The sequence below is a fragment of the Lynx canadensis genome, chromosome B4 (genome assembly GCF_007474595.2).
Source record: "Lynx canadensis isolate LIC74 chromosome B4, mLynCan4.pri.v2, whole genome shotgun sequence".
In the NCBI taxonomy this organism is placed as follows: Eukaryota; Metazoa; Chordata; class Mammalia; order Carnivora; family Felidae; genus Lynx; species Lynx canadensis.
In genome coordinates, this window is record NC_044309.1 from 94,550,421 (window position 1) to 94,569,381 (window position 18,961).

At 38.2% G+C, this 18,961-nt stretch overlaps 1 protein-coding gene across 1 annotated transcript in view; it reads left to right on the forward strand.

Annotated features, from left to right (window-relative positions):
- Nucleotides 1–16,871, forward strand: part of KCNMB4 (potassium calcium-activated channel subfamily M regulatory beta subunit 4) — a 62,897-nt gene extending 46,026 nt beyond the window's left edge. The window contains exon 3 of the mRNA XM_030323220.1: nucleotides 16,338–16,871. Coding sequence (XP_030179080.1) covers nucleotides 16,338–16,506 — 169 coding nt within the window. The 3' untranslated portion in view covers nucleotides 16,507–16,871. The remainder of the gene's footprint in view (nucleotides 1–16,337) is intronic.
- Nucleotides 16,872–18,961: the final 2,090 nt, after the last annotated feature.

Here is an 18,961-nt window from a genome sequence, read left to right on the forward strand (position 1 = left end):
GGATTAAAGAAATTATAAAACTTTTTATAAAATAGAAATAAAAAGATCAGAAATCAACAGTATTAAAATGACATGAAGATCTGGCTAAACTATATACTTATTACTTCTCTTTCCACATGTGGAAATTCTACCTCACTTTTTAAATTCAGAATTAAAAATAAAAGATCTGAAGGATAGCTAATGGAGAGAAAGTTTGGGAAGGTCAAACTTACGACGGAGCATATGATTGTGGTTAAAATTAATACGGAGAACCATTAGTGACATATTGTTTCGTGAAAGATCTGAGTAAAAAAGAATCAAGAATCTTTGAACACTTGGTAAGGAATAAAATTTAAAAGGGAATTGCAAAGATGTACTACTAAGACAAAAAGTAAATCCTGTAGTAAACAGGGTGTCCATTCCTTAGGGAGGATTCCAGTGATGTATTGTATTAAAAGTTTCAAAGTTCCATGACTGATTCGATTAGGGGCAGCAGGTGGTAAAGGAAGTAGTGAAGCTCTAAGCAGGCAAAGGCACAACGGAAGGAAAATGTTGCGGATGAAAAAAAGAAAAGTGTTAATATCTCTGGGCAGGTGTGTTTTATAGTGAATGCCTTTATCATAATAAAAGGACAGATGTTGGGAAAAGATCAAAAAGGAAAACACTCTTTAGCCTTGATTTGTATCTTTAATTGAAGTAGAGTTGACACACAATATTATATTACTTTCAGGGCACAACATAGTGTTCCCACAATTCTATACGTTATGAAATGCTCAGCACAGTAAGTGTCCTTACCATTCGTTGCCATACAAAGTTATTACGACATTATTGACTATTTCTTGTGCTGTGCTTTCTCATCCTTGTGACTTATTTATTGCATAACTGGGAGTTTGGACCTCTTAGTATTTTTTTTTATAACTCAGGTGGGGATAATAGAAAGGAGTTTATCATCTAGTGCTTTTTTGGGGGGATGCTTCTGTTGATGATTTAATTGTGAATGACTAATTAGGGCCAGGGGTAGAAGACTTGTGTTAGTAAAGAACTATTTATAATATAAGATAGCAGGTTATGGTAGTGTGGTTGTCTAAATACTAGCTCCCGAAGATGTCCACATCCTAATCCCCATGGATTTGTGTCAACATACCTTATTACCTTACAACACTATATATGGTAAAAAAGACTGCAGATGTGATTAAGTAAAGAGTCTTGTTATGGAAAGTTACACCCTAAATGTACCTCAAGGTCTTTATAAGAGGAAGAGAGGAGGGGTAGTGGATGTGATGATGGTAGCAAGAGTGATTCCAAGAAGGGGCCATGAACCAGGGAATATAGGAAACTTCTAGAAACTGGAAAAGGCAAGGAAATAGATTCTCTTCTAGAGCATCCAGAAAGAACAGTCCTGCCAATACCTTCAGATTTCAGACTTCTGACCTCCAGAAAAGTAAGAGAAGAAATTTGCATTGGTTTAAGCCACTAAATTTGTTACAGCAGGAGTGAAAATATACAGGCAGTAATTTATAGAGAGGTCTAACAGGTAGTAATTTATAGAGAGGTCTCAGCGTAGCTGACTTTTACAATGAATGTCTGTGAGCTTTCCTTCAACTCTTAAGCTTTGAAAATGCCACAAATTTTCAAAATCTCTGGTTCCGTGTTGTTACATTCTGTGGGTAGACAAATTCATCTCTCCCAGGTTAGGAAACTTGGGTATGGGCTTTATTTAAGGCTATAATGAAAAAACTCATTTCTCTCCCCACTGTGTGTCTTTACTCCTCATACAGAACACTTCACTTCTTTTTTTTTTACCATGAAATTTATTGTCAAATTGGTTTCCATACAACACCCAGTGCTCATCCCAAAAGGTGCCCTCCTCAATACCCATCACCCACCCCCCCCTCCCTCCCACCCCCCATCAACCCTCAGTTTGTTCTCAGTTTTTAAGAGTCTCTTATGCTTTGGCTGTCTCCCTCTCTAACCTCTTTTTTTTTTTCTTCCCCTCCCCCATAAACTTCTGTTAAGTTTCTCAGGATCCACATAAGACTGAAAACATATGGTATCTGTCTTTCTCTGTATGACTTATTTCACTTAGCATCACACTCTCCAGTTCCATCACGTTGCTACAAAGGGCCATATTTCATTCTTTCTCATTGCCACGTAGTACTCCATTGTGTATATAAACCACAATTTCTTTATCCATTCATCAGTTGATGGACATTTAGGCTCTTTCCATAATTCGGCTATTGTTGAGAGTGCTGCTATAAACATTGGGGTGCAAGTGCCCCTCTGCATCAGCACTCCTGTATCCCTTGGGTCAATTCCTAGCAGAGAACACTTCACTTCTAACACTTCTCATCACCAAATGTGTAGGATTTTTTTTCCCCCATACCAAGTGATTCTCCATAATAACCAGCCGGGTGTTCTACAATGTAAATCAGTTCTGACCCTGTCTACGGGAAGATAGTAATCAGATCCCACAGGTAAAGGGTTCAGTCCCACAAGACTGCCCCCCGACTTCAAACTCCAGTTGTAAGTATTGGGTCCCTAGGTTACCCACAACTTTTGTCCAACGTGGCTACAGATTAGGGGTTCCCATGACTTCCTCCTCAGTTTGGATTAATTTTCTAGAGTGGCTCACAGAATTCGGGAAACACGCACATTTTACTAGTTTGTTGAAAGACATGACAAAGGATACCTATGAACAGCCAGATAAAGAGATAGAGTGAGGGCTGGGAGGGCTCCCAGTGTAGGAGCTTATGTCTTTGTGGAGATGGTGTGCGTCACCCTTCTGGTGTGCATGTGTTCACCAGACGGAGCTCACTGAACCCTGTACTGTTGGGATACTTATGGAGGCTTTATCATGAAGCCATGATCAATTATGAACTCTGTTTCCAGCACCTCTCTAGAGAGATGGTAGATAGAGGGAGGGCAGTGGGGCTGAAAGTTACAAGCTTCTAACCATGGCTTGGTCTTTGTGGAGACCAGCCCAGCCGCCATCCAGCAGCCCTTCAGGTGCCCTCCTAGAGTCTCCTCATTAGAACAAAAGATGTTCCTAATTCTCTTATCACTTAGGAATTTTGTAGGGTTTTAGGAGCTGAGTTCAGGAACCAGCGGCCAAGACCAATTCAGATGTGTCTTACTACCTCACAGAGGCTGTCTATATTGTACATGGTTTTATAGAAAAATGCTTTCCACAGAAATACCCTCATTTTCTCTCCTGAGAAGGGTTTTATTTCCCATTTTACAAATGAGGCAGCTGAGGTGTAGAGAGATGAGTGATGGGCCCTAAGTCAGTGGAGACTCAGAACTCCTACCTGCTGTGTTAGGAAAATCCAAATCTAGTGTTCTCTCTGGGGACCCGCAGCTCCCCCATTAGACCTGTGTGTCTCTGTCTGGAGACCTCATTGTGTTGAGGAAGCAGTGATGATGTGATGAAAATTTCATAGAGCCCTATTCTTTCCACTTTAATGAGAAAAGGAAAGGTGGGAAATCAGTCCTGTTTTGGAAGTAGAAACACTCTTGCCTGTGGTTCCCCTGTAGCCAGTAGAGGAAGTCCCTTAGACGTGTCATCTCTTACCATCTCCCGGCTGTCCTGGGTTTCAGCTGTCCTGGTTTGGGTCATAATGTACTTTAATAATAACAAATTTGTTATTAAAATAAAATGTTTTGTTTTGACTAATAATATTTTAAAGATGAAATAGAATAGAAAAGTATTTGTCGTCCATGGAGAAGAGAAGAAAAATGAGAGCTGATTAGTTGTGGGTTCTCTCTGTGAACACTGTGTCATTTGTCCTAAGAAGGGAGCCTGTCTGTTTTTGTTCTGATTCTTCCTTTAAACCCAGCTCTAATTACCTTTTTCATTGTCTGCAGCATTTCTCCCTGACTTCCTCTTGTTCCGATTTTGTCTTCCTGACTGTGTGCCTGTAGCTTCGTGTCACTGTTGTTTATTCACCCTTGGTTCTGCGCCCTCCCTTCCATCTCTCTTTAATTTTTTTAATGTTTAGGGCCAGAGAGAGGGAGAGAGAGAATCCCAAGCAGGCTCCACGCTGTCAGCACAGAGCCTGACACGGGGCTCGAACCCATGAACTGTGAGATTGTGATCTGAGCTGAAATCAAGTGTCAGACACTCAACCGACTGAGCCACCCAGGCGCCCCTGGAGTGTTTTTGGCTTACAGAAATGTTTACGTTTCTCTTGTTGGATCATCTGTCTTTTCTTAATGGCTTTTGCATTTTATGTCTTACTTAGAAAGTAGGGTAATCAGAAATTTGCCAAATTTAGCAAATTAAAATATAAGACACCAGTTAAATCTTAATTTCTGATTAACAGTGAATAATTTCTTAGTATAAGTAAGTACAATAGAATACTTGGAACATACTAATACAAAAAAAAAAAAAACAATCGAAACCCATTTTTTTTTTCTCATTCCAAAGTTATTTTCTATAACTCAGGTGTTCTTCTAGAGCATTCGTGGTTTGTTTTGTACAACTAAGTTTTTGATATGTCTGGATTTTCTTTTTTTTTTTTTCTTTCTCTTGTTTTTTGGAAAGAAGAAGATGGGGAGCAAATGTTTTTTTTCTTCAAATGACCAGTATTGTCCCAACACAATGTATTGAATAATCCATCTTTTTCACACTGATTTAAAATGGTATTGTATTTTCACTTTAAAATTGAAACCACAGGGACACCTGGGTGGTTCAGTCGGTGAAGCGTCAGACTTTGGCTCAGGTCGTAATCTCGTGGTTTGTGAGTTGGAGCCCCGTGTCGTGCTCTGTGCTGACAGCTCGGAGCCTGGAGCCTGCTTTGGGTTCTGTGTCTCCCTCTCTCTCTGCCCCTCCCTGCTCATGCTCTGTATCTCTCTCTTTCAAAAATAAATTAAAAAAAAATTTTTTTTAAATAAATAAAATTGAAACTACAAAGTACATACACAAGGTGAGAACTATTATAAGAATTATCTTTGTCTCAAATAGAAGAATGTAGGTTTCTTGTTTTCTCCAGTATATCTGCTTAAATTCTAAATTTAAGCAGTTTGGCCAAAGAATACCTGTGGCCCTATGTGAAATAAATAATTTACCTGGTAACTCAGAGACGCCACAGACCAAGCTGCCATGAAGAACAGTAATACATTTCTTAAGAAAAGCTCACAGGAATTGCTGGACCAAAACCGTCATCTGGTTTACAAAATCCTTCACTTCTCTGATGAAATCAGCCAACTGAAAGTCATGCTCTCCATCCAGCATTCCCGGTCACTGACGCAGGTGACTCTTCCTAAGCAGCTTGCGGGGGCAGGTGGGAGAGGAAGGGGATTTAATATAAATTTAATGCCATTTCTTGCCTCATCTCCGAGAATATCTAGATAATTTAAAAATTCTCTTTCCATTTTTTTTTTCCTGATAGAAGAACAACAAATGTTGTATAATTAAAACCTTCTTATACCAACCTGCTCTGCCTCAGAATAAGATGGATCATTGGTTTGCTTTTTTTTTTTTTTTTTTTTTTTTTTTTTAAGACAACAAGTCATAAGCATCTTCTTGGTTTGCAGGCCTTGACAGTAACCCCTCTTTCTTTCTGAGCACTCTGGAGACGTCTTCTCAGGCAGGCAATATCCCTAATAGGCTCCTTACCTCAGGGTTCTTCGAATTAGGTTGGGAAAACAGACAGATATAAAAAGTAATTACCACACAGTGTGAATAAAACTTTAAAAGAAGTGTGTTCCTCTGGGAGCTGAGGGCTTCAATGGTTTCGCCGGGCCTCTGCTTTATAAGACCTAAGACCTTGTACTTGTAAGGACAGCCATCTTAACCATCGGAAAACAGTTGCTAAACCCAATCTCCAATTGGGTAATTTAATGATGTTAAATGATGGCTTGAGAGAAAAATTTAGGGGTAACTTCTATTTGTGGTTCTAATCAAGAGATTAGTGTTGTTGAATTTTTTTCCTGATGCACGTATTGGAATTGAAAGGAATCATTTGCTGGTTAGACCTATTCTGTTTCTTCCTTTAAGCCGCCTGTTATAGGACCAGAAAGCAGACTACAAAGGTATAGGAGGCCCAGGGGAATGAAGACATCTATACCAAAAGAAATTATAATTTGATTAAAGGAATTTCCTGTGACTTCAACCAGACAGTCGTAGACTGTAGAAGATATTTGCAAATGATACATTACTGCCAACATTTTAAAATCATCTTCTGAGTTGTGAACCCCAAATCTGTAATGATAATCATTATTATTACCACCCCTTACTGAATATTAAATACTCACTATTAGGCAGTCATCTGCTTAAACACTTGGCAGACATTGTCTCATTTACTCTTCAGGACGATCCTGGAAGGTAGATATTAATATCCCCACTTTATAGATGACACAATTAAGACAGGGAGGGATTAAGTATTTCTTTCTTTCTTTCTTTCTTTCTTTCTTTCTTTCTTTCTTTCTTTCTTTCTTTCCTTCCTTCCTTCCTTCCTTCCTTCCTTCCTTCCTTCCTTCCTTCTTTCCTTCCTTAAGTATTTTTCCTAAAATCATGTTAGCAAGTTGTAAAGCCCATATTTAAACCCAGGTTTAACTAAAGATCATGTTCTGAAATACTCCCCTACACTTGCAAGGCTACTTAGGACTTACCATCAGGGTGGACTTAAGGCACAATCTTTCCTATTTAAAATTAATTCAACCCTTCATTGCTCCAAAATAACACACCTGCCAGTTTGCTGTATATCTGGCCAAAGGCAAATGTAAATTTTTCTCTCTAGAAACTGCAGTTCTGGGGCTTGATTTAATTTCCTCCATGAAGAATAGTCAGGCATGAGGAACAACTCTTATACAATTAAATATTACAGCTGTAAGTTCACCTAATTGGAGAAGATAGTTAAGAAAATGTAAGTATTTATAACATTTTTACATCTATAAACAGCCTTTCATCCAATGATAAGAATCATCTGCAGACCAAAGCTGTGATGGTGATATAATACTTCTCAAACTTTTAAAAGCCCTTATCACAATATCATTGCTGAAATCAAGTTGGCAAAAATGCACTCATGATAGAACAAATCATCGTAAAGAATAGTGCAAAGGATCTCCGTGTTCTGGTCTCCGTATTCCCACTGTAATTTATACCATAACTTGATACAGCTTTCAGATTAGCTGTTCAAGTGCCTTCCTGTGGTCATTTAAGAAGACAAGCATACTTTTCTGTTGCCAAGGTTTTATAATTGCTTCAAACAGCAACTAAACATATTGGCTAATTACTCTCAATAAGGACAGCTTTATGCCAAAACCAAATTCAGTGTTTTTATCATTTAATCTTCAATGTCTTTTGGTAGAAAAAAATCTTTTGAGGTCTTTTAAAAATCAGCAATCAATAGGTCAAGTCAGTATTTTCATGGGATGCATTTTAATTCAGTCTCCTTCTAGAAAGCTCATAGCATAGAGTATTGCTAAAATTGAAAACATTTATTGATACCCACATCAAGGTTTTCCAGCTTAGAAATCAGTGGTCAGCAGTTCCTGCCTGAAAACCTTCTATGACATAGTCTCCTCTTGTGGCATCTCAATTAAATATCTGTTGATACAGGCACATGAAAAGATGCTCAACGTCACTCCTCATCATCATTTTGATTTGAAATACAAATCAAAACCACACTCAGATATCACCTCACACCAGTCAGAGTGGCCAAAATGAACAAATCAGGAGACTATAGATGCTGGCGAGGATGTGGAGAAACGGGAACCCTCTTGCACTGTTGGTGGGAATGCAAATTGGTGCAGCCACTCTGGAAAACAGTGTGGAGGTTCCTCAGAAAATTAAAAATAGACCTACCCTATGACCCAGCAATAGCACTGCTAGGAATTTACCCAAGGGATACAGGAGTGTTGATGCATAGGGGCACTTGTACCCCAATGTTTATAGCAGCACTCTCAACAATAGCCAAATTATGGAAAGAGCCTAAATGTCCATCAACTGATGAATGGATAAAGAAATTGTGGTTTATATACACAATGGAGTACTATGTGGCAATGAGAAAGAATGAAATATGGCCCTTTGTAGCAACATGGATGGAACTGGAGAGTGTTATGCTAAGTGAAATAAGCCATACAGAGAAAGATACCATATGGTTTCACTCTTATGTGGATCCTGAGAAACTTAACAGAAACCCATGGGAGAGGGGAAGGAAAAAAAAAAAAAAAGAGGTTAGAGTGGGAGACAGCCAAAGCATAAGAGACTCTTAAAAACTGAGAACAAACTGAGGGTTGATGGGGGGTGGGAGGGAGGGGAGGGTGGGTGATGGGTATTGAGGAGGGCACCTTTTGGGATGAGCACTGGGTGTTGTATGGAAACCAATTTGACAATAAACTTCATATATTGAAAAAAATATCTGTTGATACATTTGAGACTTTAGAGAAAACTTTCAAAGGCTGTCTGAAACCTAGCTCCAATAGACAAAATAATCTGGGAATGAATGCATGTCAGGTTTTCGGTTTTTGTTATAAAGTATCATTTTGTCACTTCCATGTCAGGACTCTAACCTGACAGAAGACGCTCCCTTCAACCAGCCACATAGAATGCTTGTCAGTGATTCCAGTCTTGAACGATTTGCTCTTAAGTTATTGTCAAAAACCAAGCTGATACATTTGATATTTAAAAAGCATTAAGTCACTTATTTCCAGATGTGAGTAATCATTGGCATCACCTGGAAAGCTGTTTAAAACCTCAATCTGATTCAGTAGATCTGAGAATTAGTATTGCAAAAATTCCTCACATAATTTCATTAGCTAGCTTTGTAAAGCTGGTCTTAGCCTTTCAAATGTGTTACACAGATTACTTTATGTAAAAATACACACCACCTCATTTATTAAGTGTAGCCCTAGCAAAGCGTTTGTTCTGATGAATTGGCATGCTTCCTTTTTTTTTTTTTTTTTTTTTTTCAATCTAATGGCAGCTGTGTAACTCATCTCTGTTCTTTTTCCCTTGGGTACTGGGATGCTGAGAGGTTAAGTTCCACTTATGCTTAAAGCAGGAGCTTTTCTTAGCCTGGACTTCCTTTTTTTTTTTTTTTTTTCTTTCTCTCATCCTAATTACATTGTATTTGCTCTTTACTGTCAGTTTAAGGGTTTTATTGTACTTAGGTCTTGTTTTTATTGTTACCTCTTTAAGATTCTTTCAAAAAGTAGGTCATGTTATAAATAATAAGCAAGGCTTAGAGCAAGAATAGAGAGGACCTATTCAGAAGATTTGGAGGATGAAATCATTACATTTTTCATGTCATTTGGCTGTGCTTCTATGCCAGAGGCCTGGCATGTTGGACTGACATTATGCCTAAAGAATTATGTTATGGTTGTGATATAATGAAGCATTTATTGACTTTAAGATTGCAACAAAATACATACATAAGTGCAAGTTCCTGTAATGATGTAGTATATTGTTTCTCATGGAAATATGGATAAAGCTGACAACTAAAAAAGTTTTTAAGGTTTATTGAGTACCTGATATGCAAATGTAGATCATTGATATATACCTACTCTAAGAAGGGTTTAATGAGTGCTCTAAAGATTGACAGAATTTAGCAAGATAAAATAAATTAGCAACATGTGCAGAAAATAAGACAAAGCATGAGGGGTCTGACTGGCAAAAAAAAGTTGTATGATCTTGCTAAGGCAGGCCAAAACTTGAACTTTCTAGTAGTCTACATGAACATGAAAAGGAAAGTTCTTAAGTAATAAATCTAAAAAGATTTCTACTTCCTGTAGGATCTCATGGATCATCATCTTTTCTCTTCACTGGTACAGTTACCATCACGGGACACTAGTAACTTATGCAGTTCAGGTTTTTACATGAACTGGTTGAGATAAGTTAAAGTTTAATTTTCCAGCCTAAAAAAAAAAAAAAAAAAGAGGTCACCATTTTCTCTCACTGTCAGTGAACAGAACAGGTATTGAGAATTAGAAGAAATCTCATTTGGTGAGGCAAAGTCAAAGAGAATATATTTTTTATATTTAGGATGTATACCACATTTTTGTCTTTTTTATCTGGTACAACTAGGTCTACTGCTAGCTGATAGGGTACCTTTTTGCCAATTAGGACAAAAGCTCCCTCTGAGCAAATCTAGTATCAGGGCTGGATTTCTGCCTCCCATGTTACCTCCATTACCCCTCACCTCACCCCTTCTCTCCTCCAGTCTTATTCCAGGACATCTTCATGCACCAAACACTCTGCACAAGAGCATGTGACGGCCATGACAATAACCCGGATATAAGAATCAGTTAAGACAGTTTCAGAAACAGCCAGATAAGTAGCTCTATGTTTCACACCAATTTTTTTTTTTCTTTTAAACTATTAGAGCTTTACACAGCGCTTCCTAAACTTGATTATGTATTAGAATCACCCAGGAGCTTCTCAAAAATGCAGGTATCTGGGTCCTACAACCCCTATTCTGATGTAGTCAGCCAGGAGTTGAGATTCAAGAAGTTGCATTTCAGCAAATACCAGAGGTGGCTTGAATTCGAGAAAAGCCAGCTGAGGGGTAAATAAATAGTACAGGTTTGAAAGTCATACAGATAGGGTTTCCGAATCACTGTGTCATTATTTTAAGTTGTGTAATCTTGAGTAAACTAATTTTTCTTTGCCTTAGTTTCTCTTATTTTAAAATGACAATGAAAAATTTGGCCATCACAGGGTTATTTTAAGGATGAAGTGAGATTAAACACTCTATCCGAGCACCTGAAGGGTAGTAAACACTTAACAAATGCTAACTATTTAAGAATGTACTCACAATATACTTTCAAGGCTCTATTCACGGTAAGTCCAACCTTTAGGAAAGTATTTCTAAGGGTACTCGTAGCACTTCTCTTGTTTTATGACACTTGTACCCACTCCCTCTTAGGATTTAAAAGTGCTTGCTATTAGTATTTTTACACACTCGAAAGAAAATACCTTGTTTAGTTTTTTGAAGTCTTCAAATACAGAGTAATCATCCTTTTTTTTTTTTTCATATTGCCTACATCCTCATCACTATCCTGATTATACTACATCGTATTCAGATCTCATCAGGCCATTTATCCAGTTTGCCAAATTTTGAAAATAGTAATTTTTTTAAAAAAGTTCCCCTTCAGTCCTACCATTATAGATTTATGGAAAACTGCATTCTAAACCCAAAGCTGCCTCCTAAAATTGGAGGGAACTGAGGTAGTGGAGTGCTTTAAATTAAGACACTAAAGTCCCAGTTAAATGAACCAGACTTTAATTACATCACAGGATCAATTGAAAGATAATCTCAGTAAATCCTATTAACTGAATGATGAACTTAAGCATTACTATGCTGAGAAATCATTTTTTCCTATAAGGGAGGAAAAACTTTTCCCTCTACCCTTCTTAGATTCATAGGCTAGGGCTCTGTAAATTAGACTGACAAAAGACAGATTAAGAAGAGAAAAACAGAAGTTTATTAACATGTGCATCATGTGTACATGTGGAAGCACTCAGTGATGTATAGCTCAAAGAGGTGGTTAGAACTTGGGCTTATATAGCATCTTTAAGTAAAAAGCAATACAGGGGCGCCTGGGTGGCTCAGTCAGCTAAGCGTCTGACTTCAGCTCAGGTCATGATCTCATAGTCTGTGGGTTCAGGCCCCACATTGGGCTCTATGCTGACAGCTTGGAGCCTGGAGCCTGCTTTGGATTCTGTGTCTCCCTCTCTCTCTGCCTCTCCCCTGCTTGTGCTCTGTCTCTCTCTCTCTCTCTCTCAAAAATAAATAATAAACATTAAAAAAAAATTTTTTTTAAAGAAAAAGGCAATACATATTTAGAGAAGTGATATGACAAAGGAAAAGGACTTTGAGTTTCTAGGGCAGCAAAATGTAGAAAGGTAAATATATGGGGAAACTGATGGAAAGTAAGAGCTAGTTAGGAAAATTTGTTATATAATTTACTCTGGTGCCATTTTTGGGCTGATAAAGGTCTAGAATTGTCTCCAATGATTAACTTTTGTCCTTCCTGGAAGAGAGAGGAAGAAAGGCACCTTTATAAATGTATGTCTTGCTTTTAGGCAAATAAGAGGAGGGCAGAGAGCTTTTCTTATCTCTCTTTTCAATTAGCTTCAGCTCAAAATAACCTTATGCCAAAGTGGCATATTTTGCTACCCTTCCTTCCCATTGAAGGATACTATGGGGCATCTTAGAACTGTATGAAATGGAAACAGACATTAATTATTTTTAAAGAAATATGAACATTTTTATATAATATTTCTGCCTCAAAGACTGCTTTGAAGCTGCTACGGATTCAACATAGCTATCTCCAGTGAATGATGTTTTGTCACTTGAAATATTAAAATAAAATTTTGCCCCAAGGGCTCTTATAGCAGTTGGGATGCCAAGAAGTTTCTAAATAAAACAAATATCCGGGTCCAGCATTTTCAGTTCTTATTTTCACTCCTCCTTTCCTTTTTACTCACATTCTTTTTTTATTAAATGTTTCAGGAAATATGTATAGTGGTTCCAACCACCTTCATCTGTGGCTGTTTTCCTGGTTCAACTGTACAGTATTGTGGTAAAGGATTTAGTATCATTAATAGTGATTCAAGAAGGAACACAAAAGATGATACTTAATGAAGCACTTTACTGGAAAATTAACCGCAAAACACTTATGGAAATTACATGCAAATTACTTAAAATAGTGTTAAAAATACAAGTCCTTACCCCCCCCCCCTTTTTTGCCATTTTCACCATTTGTAAGCATACAGTTCTGTGTATTAAGTGCATTTACATTTTTATGCACTCTCACCCTTTTGGTGAAGAATGTAGTTCATCTTTGCACCAATAGATTCTGGAGGAATAGAACTGTCCAAGAAAGAAGGGGAAGAGAGCGAAGGGGAAAAGAAGGTGGGAAGGAAGTGAGGGAGGAAGGCCATCCCAAGACAGATTAAAAAAAAAAAAATCAGTAATACTGCAGTTTATCTTATTTTTTATTTGAGTATAATTGACATACAATGTTACATTAACTTCAGCTGTACAACACAGTGATTCAAAAGTCTATATGTTATGCTATGCTCACCACACCTATAGCTACCATTTGCCACCATACAACACTATTACAGTACCATTGACTATATTCCCTAGGCTCTGCCTTTCATTCCCATGACTTCTTCATTCCATAACTGCAAGCCTATACCTCCTACTTCCCTCTACCCATTCTGCCCATCCCCCCCGCCCCAAACACCTTCTCCCTGGCAACCATCAGTTTGCTTTCTATATTTATAAGTCTGACTCTACTTTATGGTTGTTTATGCTTTTGTTTTGTTTTTTAGATTCCACATATAAGTGAAATCATGTGGTATTTGTCTTTCTCTGTCCTACTTATTTCACTTAGCATAAAACCCTCTAGGTCCATCCATGTTGTTGCAAGTGGTAAGATCTCATTCTTTTTTTATGGCTGTATAATAATTTATATATTTCCACATCTTCCTTATCCATTTGTCTATCAGTGGACACTTAGGCTGCTTCCATATCGTGGCTATTGTAAATAATGTTGCAGTAAACATAAGAGTGCATATATCTTTTTCAATTAGTGTTTTTCCCCCCATTGGGTAAATACCCATATTGGATCATATAATATCTCTACTTTTAATTATTTGAGGAACCTCCATACTATTTTCCACAATGGCTGCACCAATATACATTCCTACCGGCAGTTCACAAGGGTTCCTTTTTCTCCACATCCTTGCCAATCTTTGTTATTTCTTGTCTTTTTGATTTTAGCCATTTTTACAGGTGTAAAGTGATATTTCATTGAGGTTCTGGTTTGCATTTCCCTGATGAGGAGTGATGTTGAGCATCTTTTCAGGTGTCTGTTGGCCGTGTTATTTCTTTTTTGGAAAAATGTTTGGGTCTTCTGCCCATTTTTAGTCAGATTATGTAATTTATTAATTAAATTTTTTGGTGTTGAGTTGTATAAGTTCTCTTTATATTTTGGATATTAATCCCTTATTGAATATGTCATTTGCAAATATCTTCTCCTATTTAGTAATTTGCCTTTTTGTTTTGTTGATGGTTTCCTTTGCTTTGCAAAAGCTTTTTATTGTGATATGGTCAAGACAATCTTGAGAAAGAAGAATAAAGCTGGAGGTATCACAATTCCAGATTTCAAGATGCACTATACTACAAAGCTGTAGCAATCAAAACAGTATGGTACTGGCACAAAAATAGACACATAGATCAACGAAAGAGAATTGAGAACCTAGAAGTAAACCCATGCTTATATGGTCAATTAATCTATGACAAAGGAGGCAAGAATATACAATGAGAAAAAGACAGTATCTTCAATTAATGGTTCTGGGAAACCTGGACAGCTACATGCAAAAGAATGAAACTGGACCACTTTCTCACACCATACACAAAAATAAACCCAAGATGGATTAAAGACCTCAATGTGAGATCTGAAACCGAGAGAGCTTTTACTTCCTTTGCACACTCTGGTGGGGGTAGCTGACAGCTGTGAGTTCTTGTGGCTGGGAAAATAATGGTGGCAGTGCTGGGGGTTGGGGTTTTAAAGACTGTAACATAGGACTTAAGTATATTGTGCCCTGACTGTATTTGGACCTAGGCCTCTACTGTCTACACTCAAGGCTTAAGGTTCTTGAAATTTTGCATGGATAACATGTTGAAACAGAGACAGTTTCCCGGTCATCAGTAGCAAGTGGTTATTTAGCAACATCTATGTGTAGAGTAACATACAATGACAAAGTCAAGGGCCTTCCAGGAGAAAAGGATATGTACATTAACATGTATCATAAGTTAATGATAGCACAAGTCTTGAAGACAATGTGTTGCTACAGGAATTCAGAAAAAAGAGTAACTTCTGCAAGCTGGAATGCTTTTTGCTTAATTGTTACAATGACTCTGCATTTATCTAGTACAAATTTTAACTGAAATAATATGAAATAAAATGTTAATAAAAATCTCACTTAATGTGCAAAATCTTAAATGATATTATGCACAAAAAAGGGGCAAGGATTATGTAATTTCAAAACTAAGCTGCAAAACTGTTAATGCTGCATGATGGTTGCATTATAGGTAAAAGAGAAATACCCAACATTCTTTGTCAATCTTCTGGAAAAATTGATCTTGAATTATGAAAGCTGTGATCAGTGAGAGCTCCTCAAGAAGGCATTTCTTTGTTAAATGCACTGCCCTTGTACTCTAAAGCTTCTGATGTTCTTGAGGGCAATTGAATTAATTGTTCTGCATCATTTTCTTCCTTGTCTGGAGGAAGCACTGCTACTCTAGGATAATAGAACAAACCTGGGGCGCCCGGGTGGCTCTGTCTGTTGAGCATCTGACTTTAACTGAGGTCATGATCTTACAATTCATGAGTTTGAGCCCTGCATCAGGCTCGCTGCTGTTGACATGGAGCCCACTTCAGATCCTATGTCACCCCATCTCTCTCTGCCCCTCCCCCACCTGTGTGTGTGCGCGCTCTCTCTCTCTCTCTCTCTCTCAAAAATAAATAAACATTTAAAAAAAATTTTTTTTAAATAGAACAAAGCTTCCTGGGGATGAAATGGAAATATCTCACAAAATGTAAACCTCTTGAATGAAAGCTAAAGTCCCAAGCTCTCTCTCTAATGGCCAGAGATGAGAAATCATGGCTTGTGGAACACATCTCATTTTTACTTCTTGAGAATGAGACCAGTGCTGGAATTGAAAGCGGGGTCCTGTGTTGGTAAGATAGAAATATATTGCGAAGACTTTGCAAAATTTATCAAGAAAGTAGTCAGTAGTTTAAACTGATGACTGATCCCACCCAGAAGCATGGAAAAATGCACTAAATCTAACCATTTCACTCATCTGTTCATTAATAAAAAACCTTCACATAATGGAGCTGAGTTGACCTGAAGACTACACCACAGATCTTTCTGACTAAATTCAAACAGCGACTTTATTATTTTTATGAATTAAGATCATTTGGGTCCCACCTAAGTGCTGAGGTCTACTTTGGGTTTGAGAATGTCAACCCACAAGTAATTTTTTAGACTGATTCATGCCACTTTGACCAGCATTCATTAAAGGGTGAGTGAGAAAATGGAATATGTTAGACAACTTAAAATGCAGGAAAATAGTAATGTAAAAGATTGCATTTCACAACGTGTAAATTATATTATAGATAATATGCAAATTTGTACCAATTACTTGATTCAAGACCTCAGAACTTTTGGTAATGGATTTGAACCTCAAAATACAGTATTTATAGCCAGAGCATGGTCTTCACTTTCAATGATTATTCCCTTTGGGCTAGAAAGCAAGCTGAGCTCCAGGGTGTAGATCTATGCCATGTCAAGGCAGTTGACCACTCTTTCTTTCCCATTCTCCACTGTCTTGCAGACCAGATGATGTGCTCCTTCATCGCACGCATGATGAGATTGTCCTCCTGCATTGCTTTCTCTGGCCCCTGGTGACATTTGTGGTGGGCGTTCTCATTGTGGTCCTGACCATCTGTGCCAAGAGCCTGGCAGTCAAAGCAGAAGCCATGAAGAAGCGCAAATTCTCTTAAAGGGGAGTAGGCTTGTGGCAAGCAAAGCACAGAAACTGCGCTTATCGGCACACATCTACCTGCGGAGGCTGTTTCCTGGTGCAGGAGATGGAAGGGGCTACGAGAGGTCTCTGAGAGGCTCCTCCCTCAATGGCAGCAGAGACCGGCACAACTGGAAGACTTGGAACCTCATAGATTGTATGCCATGTGTCGTAGCGATGGCTGAAGGGTCAAGCTCTTAACCGTATGGAGTAACCATTTCAGAAAATCCTATAAGAAGTTAATTTTCTTTGGAAAGTAACAGTATATAATTGTACAGTGTAGTATACAAACCATTATGATTTCTGCTACTTAAAAACATTAAAAGAGAGTGGTCTGTGTTCTTTTCTATTTCTTTTTTTTTTTACGTTTAGAACACCACGGTTTTAAAAAAGGGTCTTGGTTTCATTTGATTCCGCGAGATGAAACTTGCACTTAGAGATAAGGACCCCTGCACAAGTCTTGACCTCACAGTACGATCCCCAGTTTCCATTATTGAAGAATACCTTTTGACTCCTGCTTGAAAAAGGAAAACTGCGCTGTTCCCTCAGTCTTCAGTCATTTCTGTGACTCTTCATCAAGGGACCCTCAAAGATTGGGAAAACATATCTTCCAACACTTCCCTTTGCCTCTCCACTATTTTTCACCAAATTATCTCTTAAGAGAGGGAGACGGTTCTGAACAAGGTGTGTCCTAGCTCTAAGAGCACTGAGCTCCTTCATTCACGCGTCCATGTTACATTCGACGGATTTCATCTCTGTGCAATAGAATGGACATGATGTGAAGGACACGTGTCAGCTTAGTTAACTGCTGTTTTCGTTCCTTTTCTCTTTTAGCTCAGAAAAAAAAAATATTCAGAATCAGCTCAAGTATTTTGTTTTTATTTTCTTTGTCTTTGCCTTAATGTTTTCAGTACTACACGAATGCCGCTGCAGGTGTTTGCTTGGACAAACCTGGAAATGCAACCCAGGGTTCATCACTGCTGCTGCTGAGCTTCCTGGGCCTTTATCACGAGGGCATTGAGGAGACTGTGCTTCTTTGCATCTGTTGACAAATGCAGATTCCAAATATCAGTCACAGGTATCGGTGAATATCCTACTTACCCAGGTAGTTACCAGACAGAATCAAACCTTTGCGTCGATGAGATGTACATTTTTAGTGAAGGAACAATCGGATGATCTGGTTCCTTCTTGCTCTCTTCCATTATTCTTCAAACATGCTTCTATGAGAATAAAGGCAAACTGGAATTTAAGGACAGTACTCGCTTAGGGTTCTAGGAAAGATACATGTTAGTGGAATGATAGGCCTCTGACGTTTAGTTCACAGACTGCTCTTTCCTTAATCTTAGGATACAAGTCATTGACAGAGCCATAGTCTTCTATGGAAGGGTGTTGGATGAGTGTGACCACCTTTTTCGAATCCAGTGTTACAAGTTTCATTGTGAAAAAGGCCTTGAACACACCATCGATGATATCCTTTGAGGCAGCTCCATCCTTTGAGACTTCAGTGCCAGTTTTCTGTTACAGCATCCCTGTTGTCTTAGCAACACCGTGAACCGATCTGAAACACAGTTACTCAAATGGAAAGCCGAGAAAATCACCATCTTTGTGTTACATAGTGGGAGAGGAAGTCTGCTTTATCCATTTAATCTTAATGCAATAATCTATGATTAATCAATTACAGAGAATAGATAAAAATAGTGCATGGACATATGTGATGTGTAGGGAAAAAGGAAAATTGGTATTTATTGATCTGAGTTTTCATTTATCAGTTTGATACTCATACGTTTGTGTTAATTAATGCCTCCATTTAGACCCAAAGAGTATACATGACTGTATTCTATAGGTTGATTTTTAAAATATTTTTTTAATGTTTATTTATTTTTGAGAGAGAGCAAGCGAGTGAGGGGTAGAGGGAGAGGGAGACAGAGGAGCTGAAGCAGGCTCTGTACTGACAGCAGAGAGCCTGATGCGGGGCTTGAACTCACGAACTGTGAGATCATGACCTGAGTTGAAGTCAGATGCTCAACTGATTGAGCCACCCAGGCGCCCCTGTAGGTTGATTTTTTGAAAAGAGGAGGAGCACACTGAATTCATGAAGTCACATGTAGTTTTAAGGTCTCACTTGCTTATAGCCAGTTAAATTTGAGGCTCCTTATACTTGTTGTTAAAGCTAAAATCCAGAGGAAGGGGGGTGCATTTTTAAGATTATCAAAAGGTAGAGAAGCTTAGCTTCTTAATAGAAGTGAGAAAATGGTCAAAGCTGCTGTAACAGAGAACCCAAAATACCATGGCCCACATGAGAAGTTATTTCTTCCTCACACAGCAGTCCAGAGGTAGCAGAGAAGTCCAGGGCAGTTCTGATTCATATGGTAATGGAGGGACCCAGGATTCCTCTACCTTGTTCTTTCATTACCAAGAACAGTGTTCATTCCATG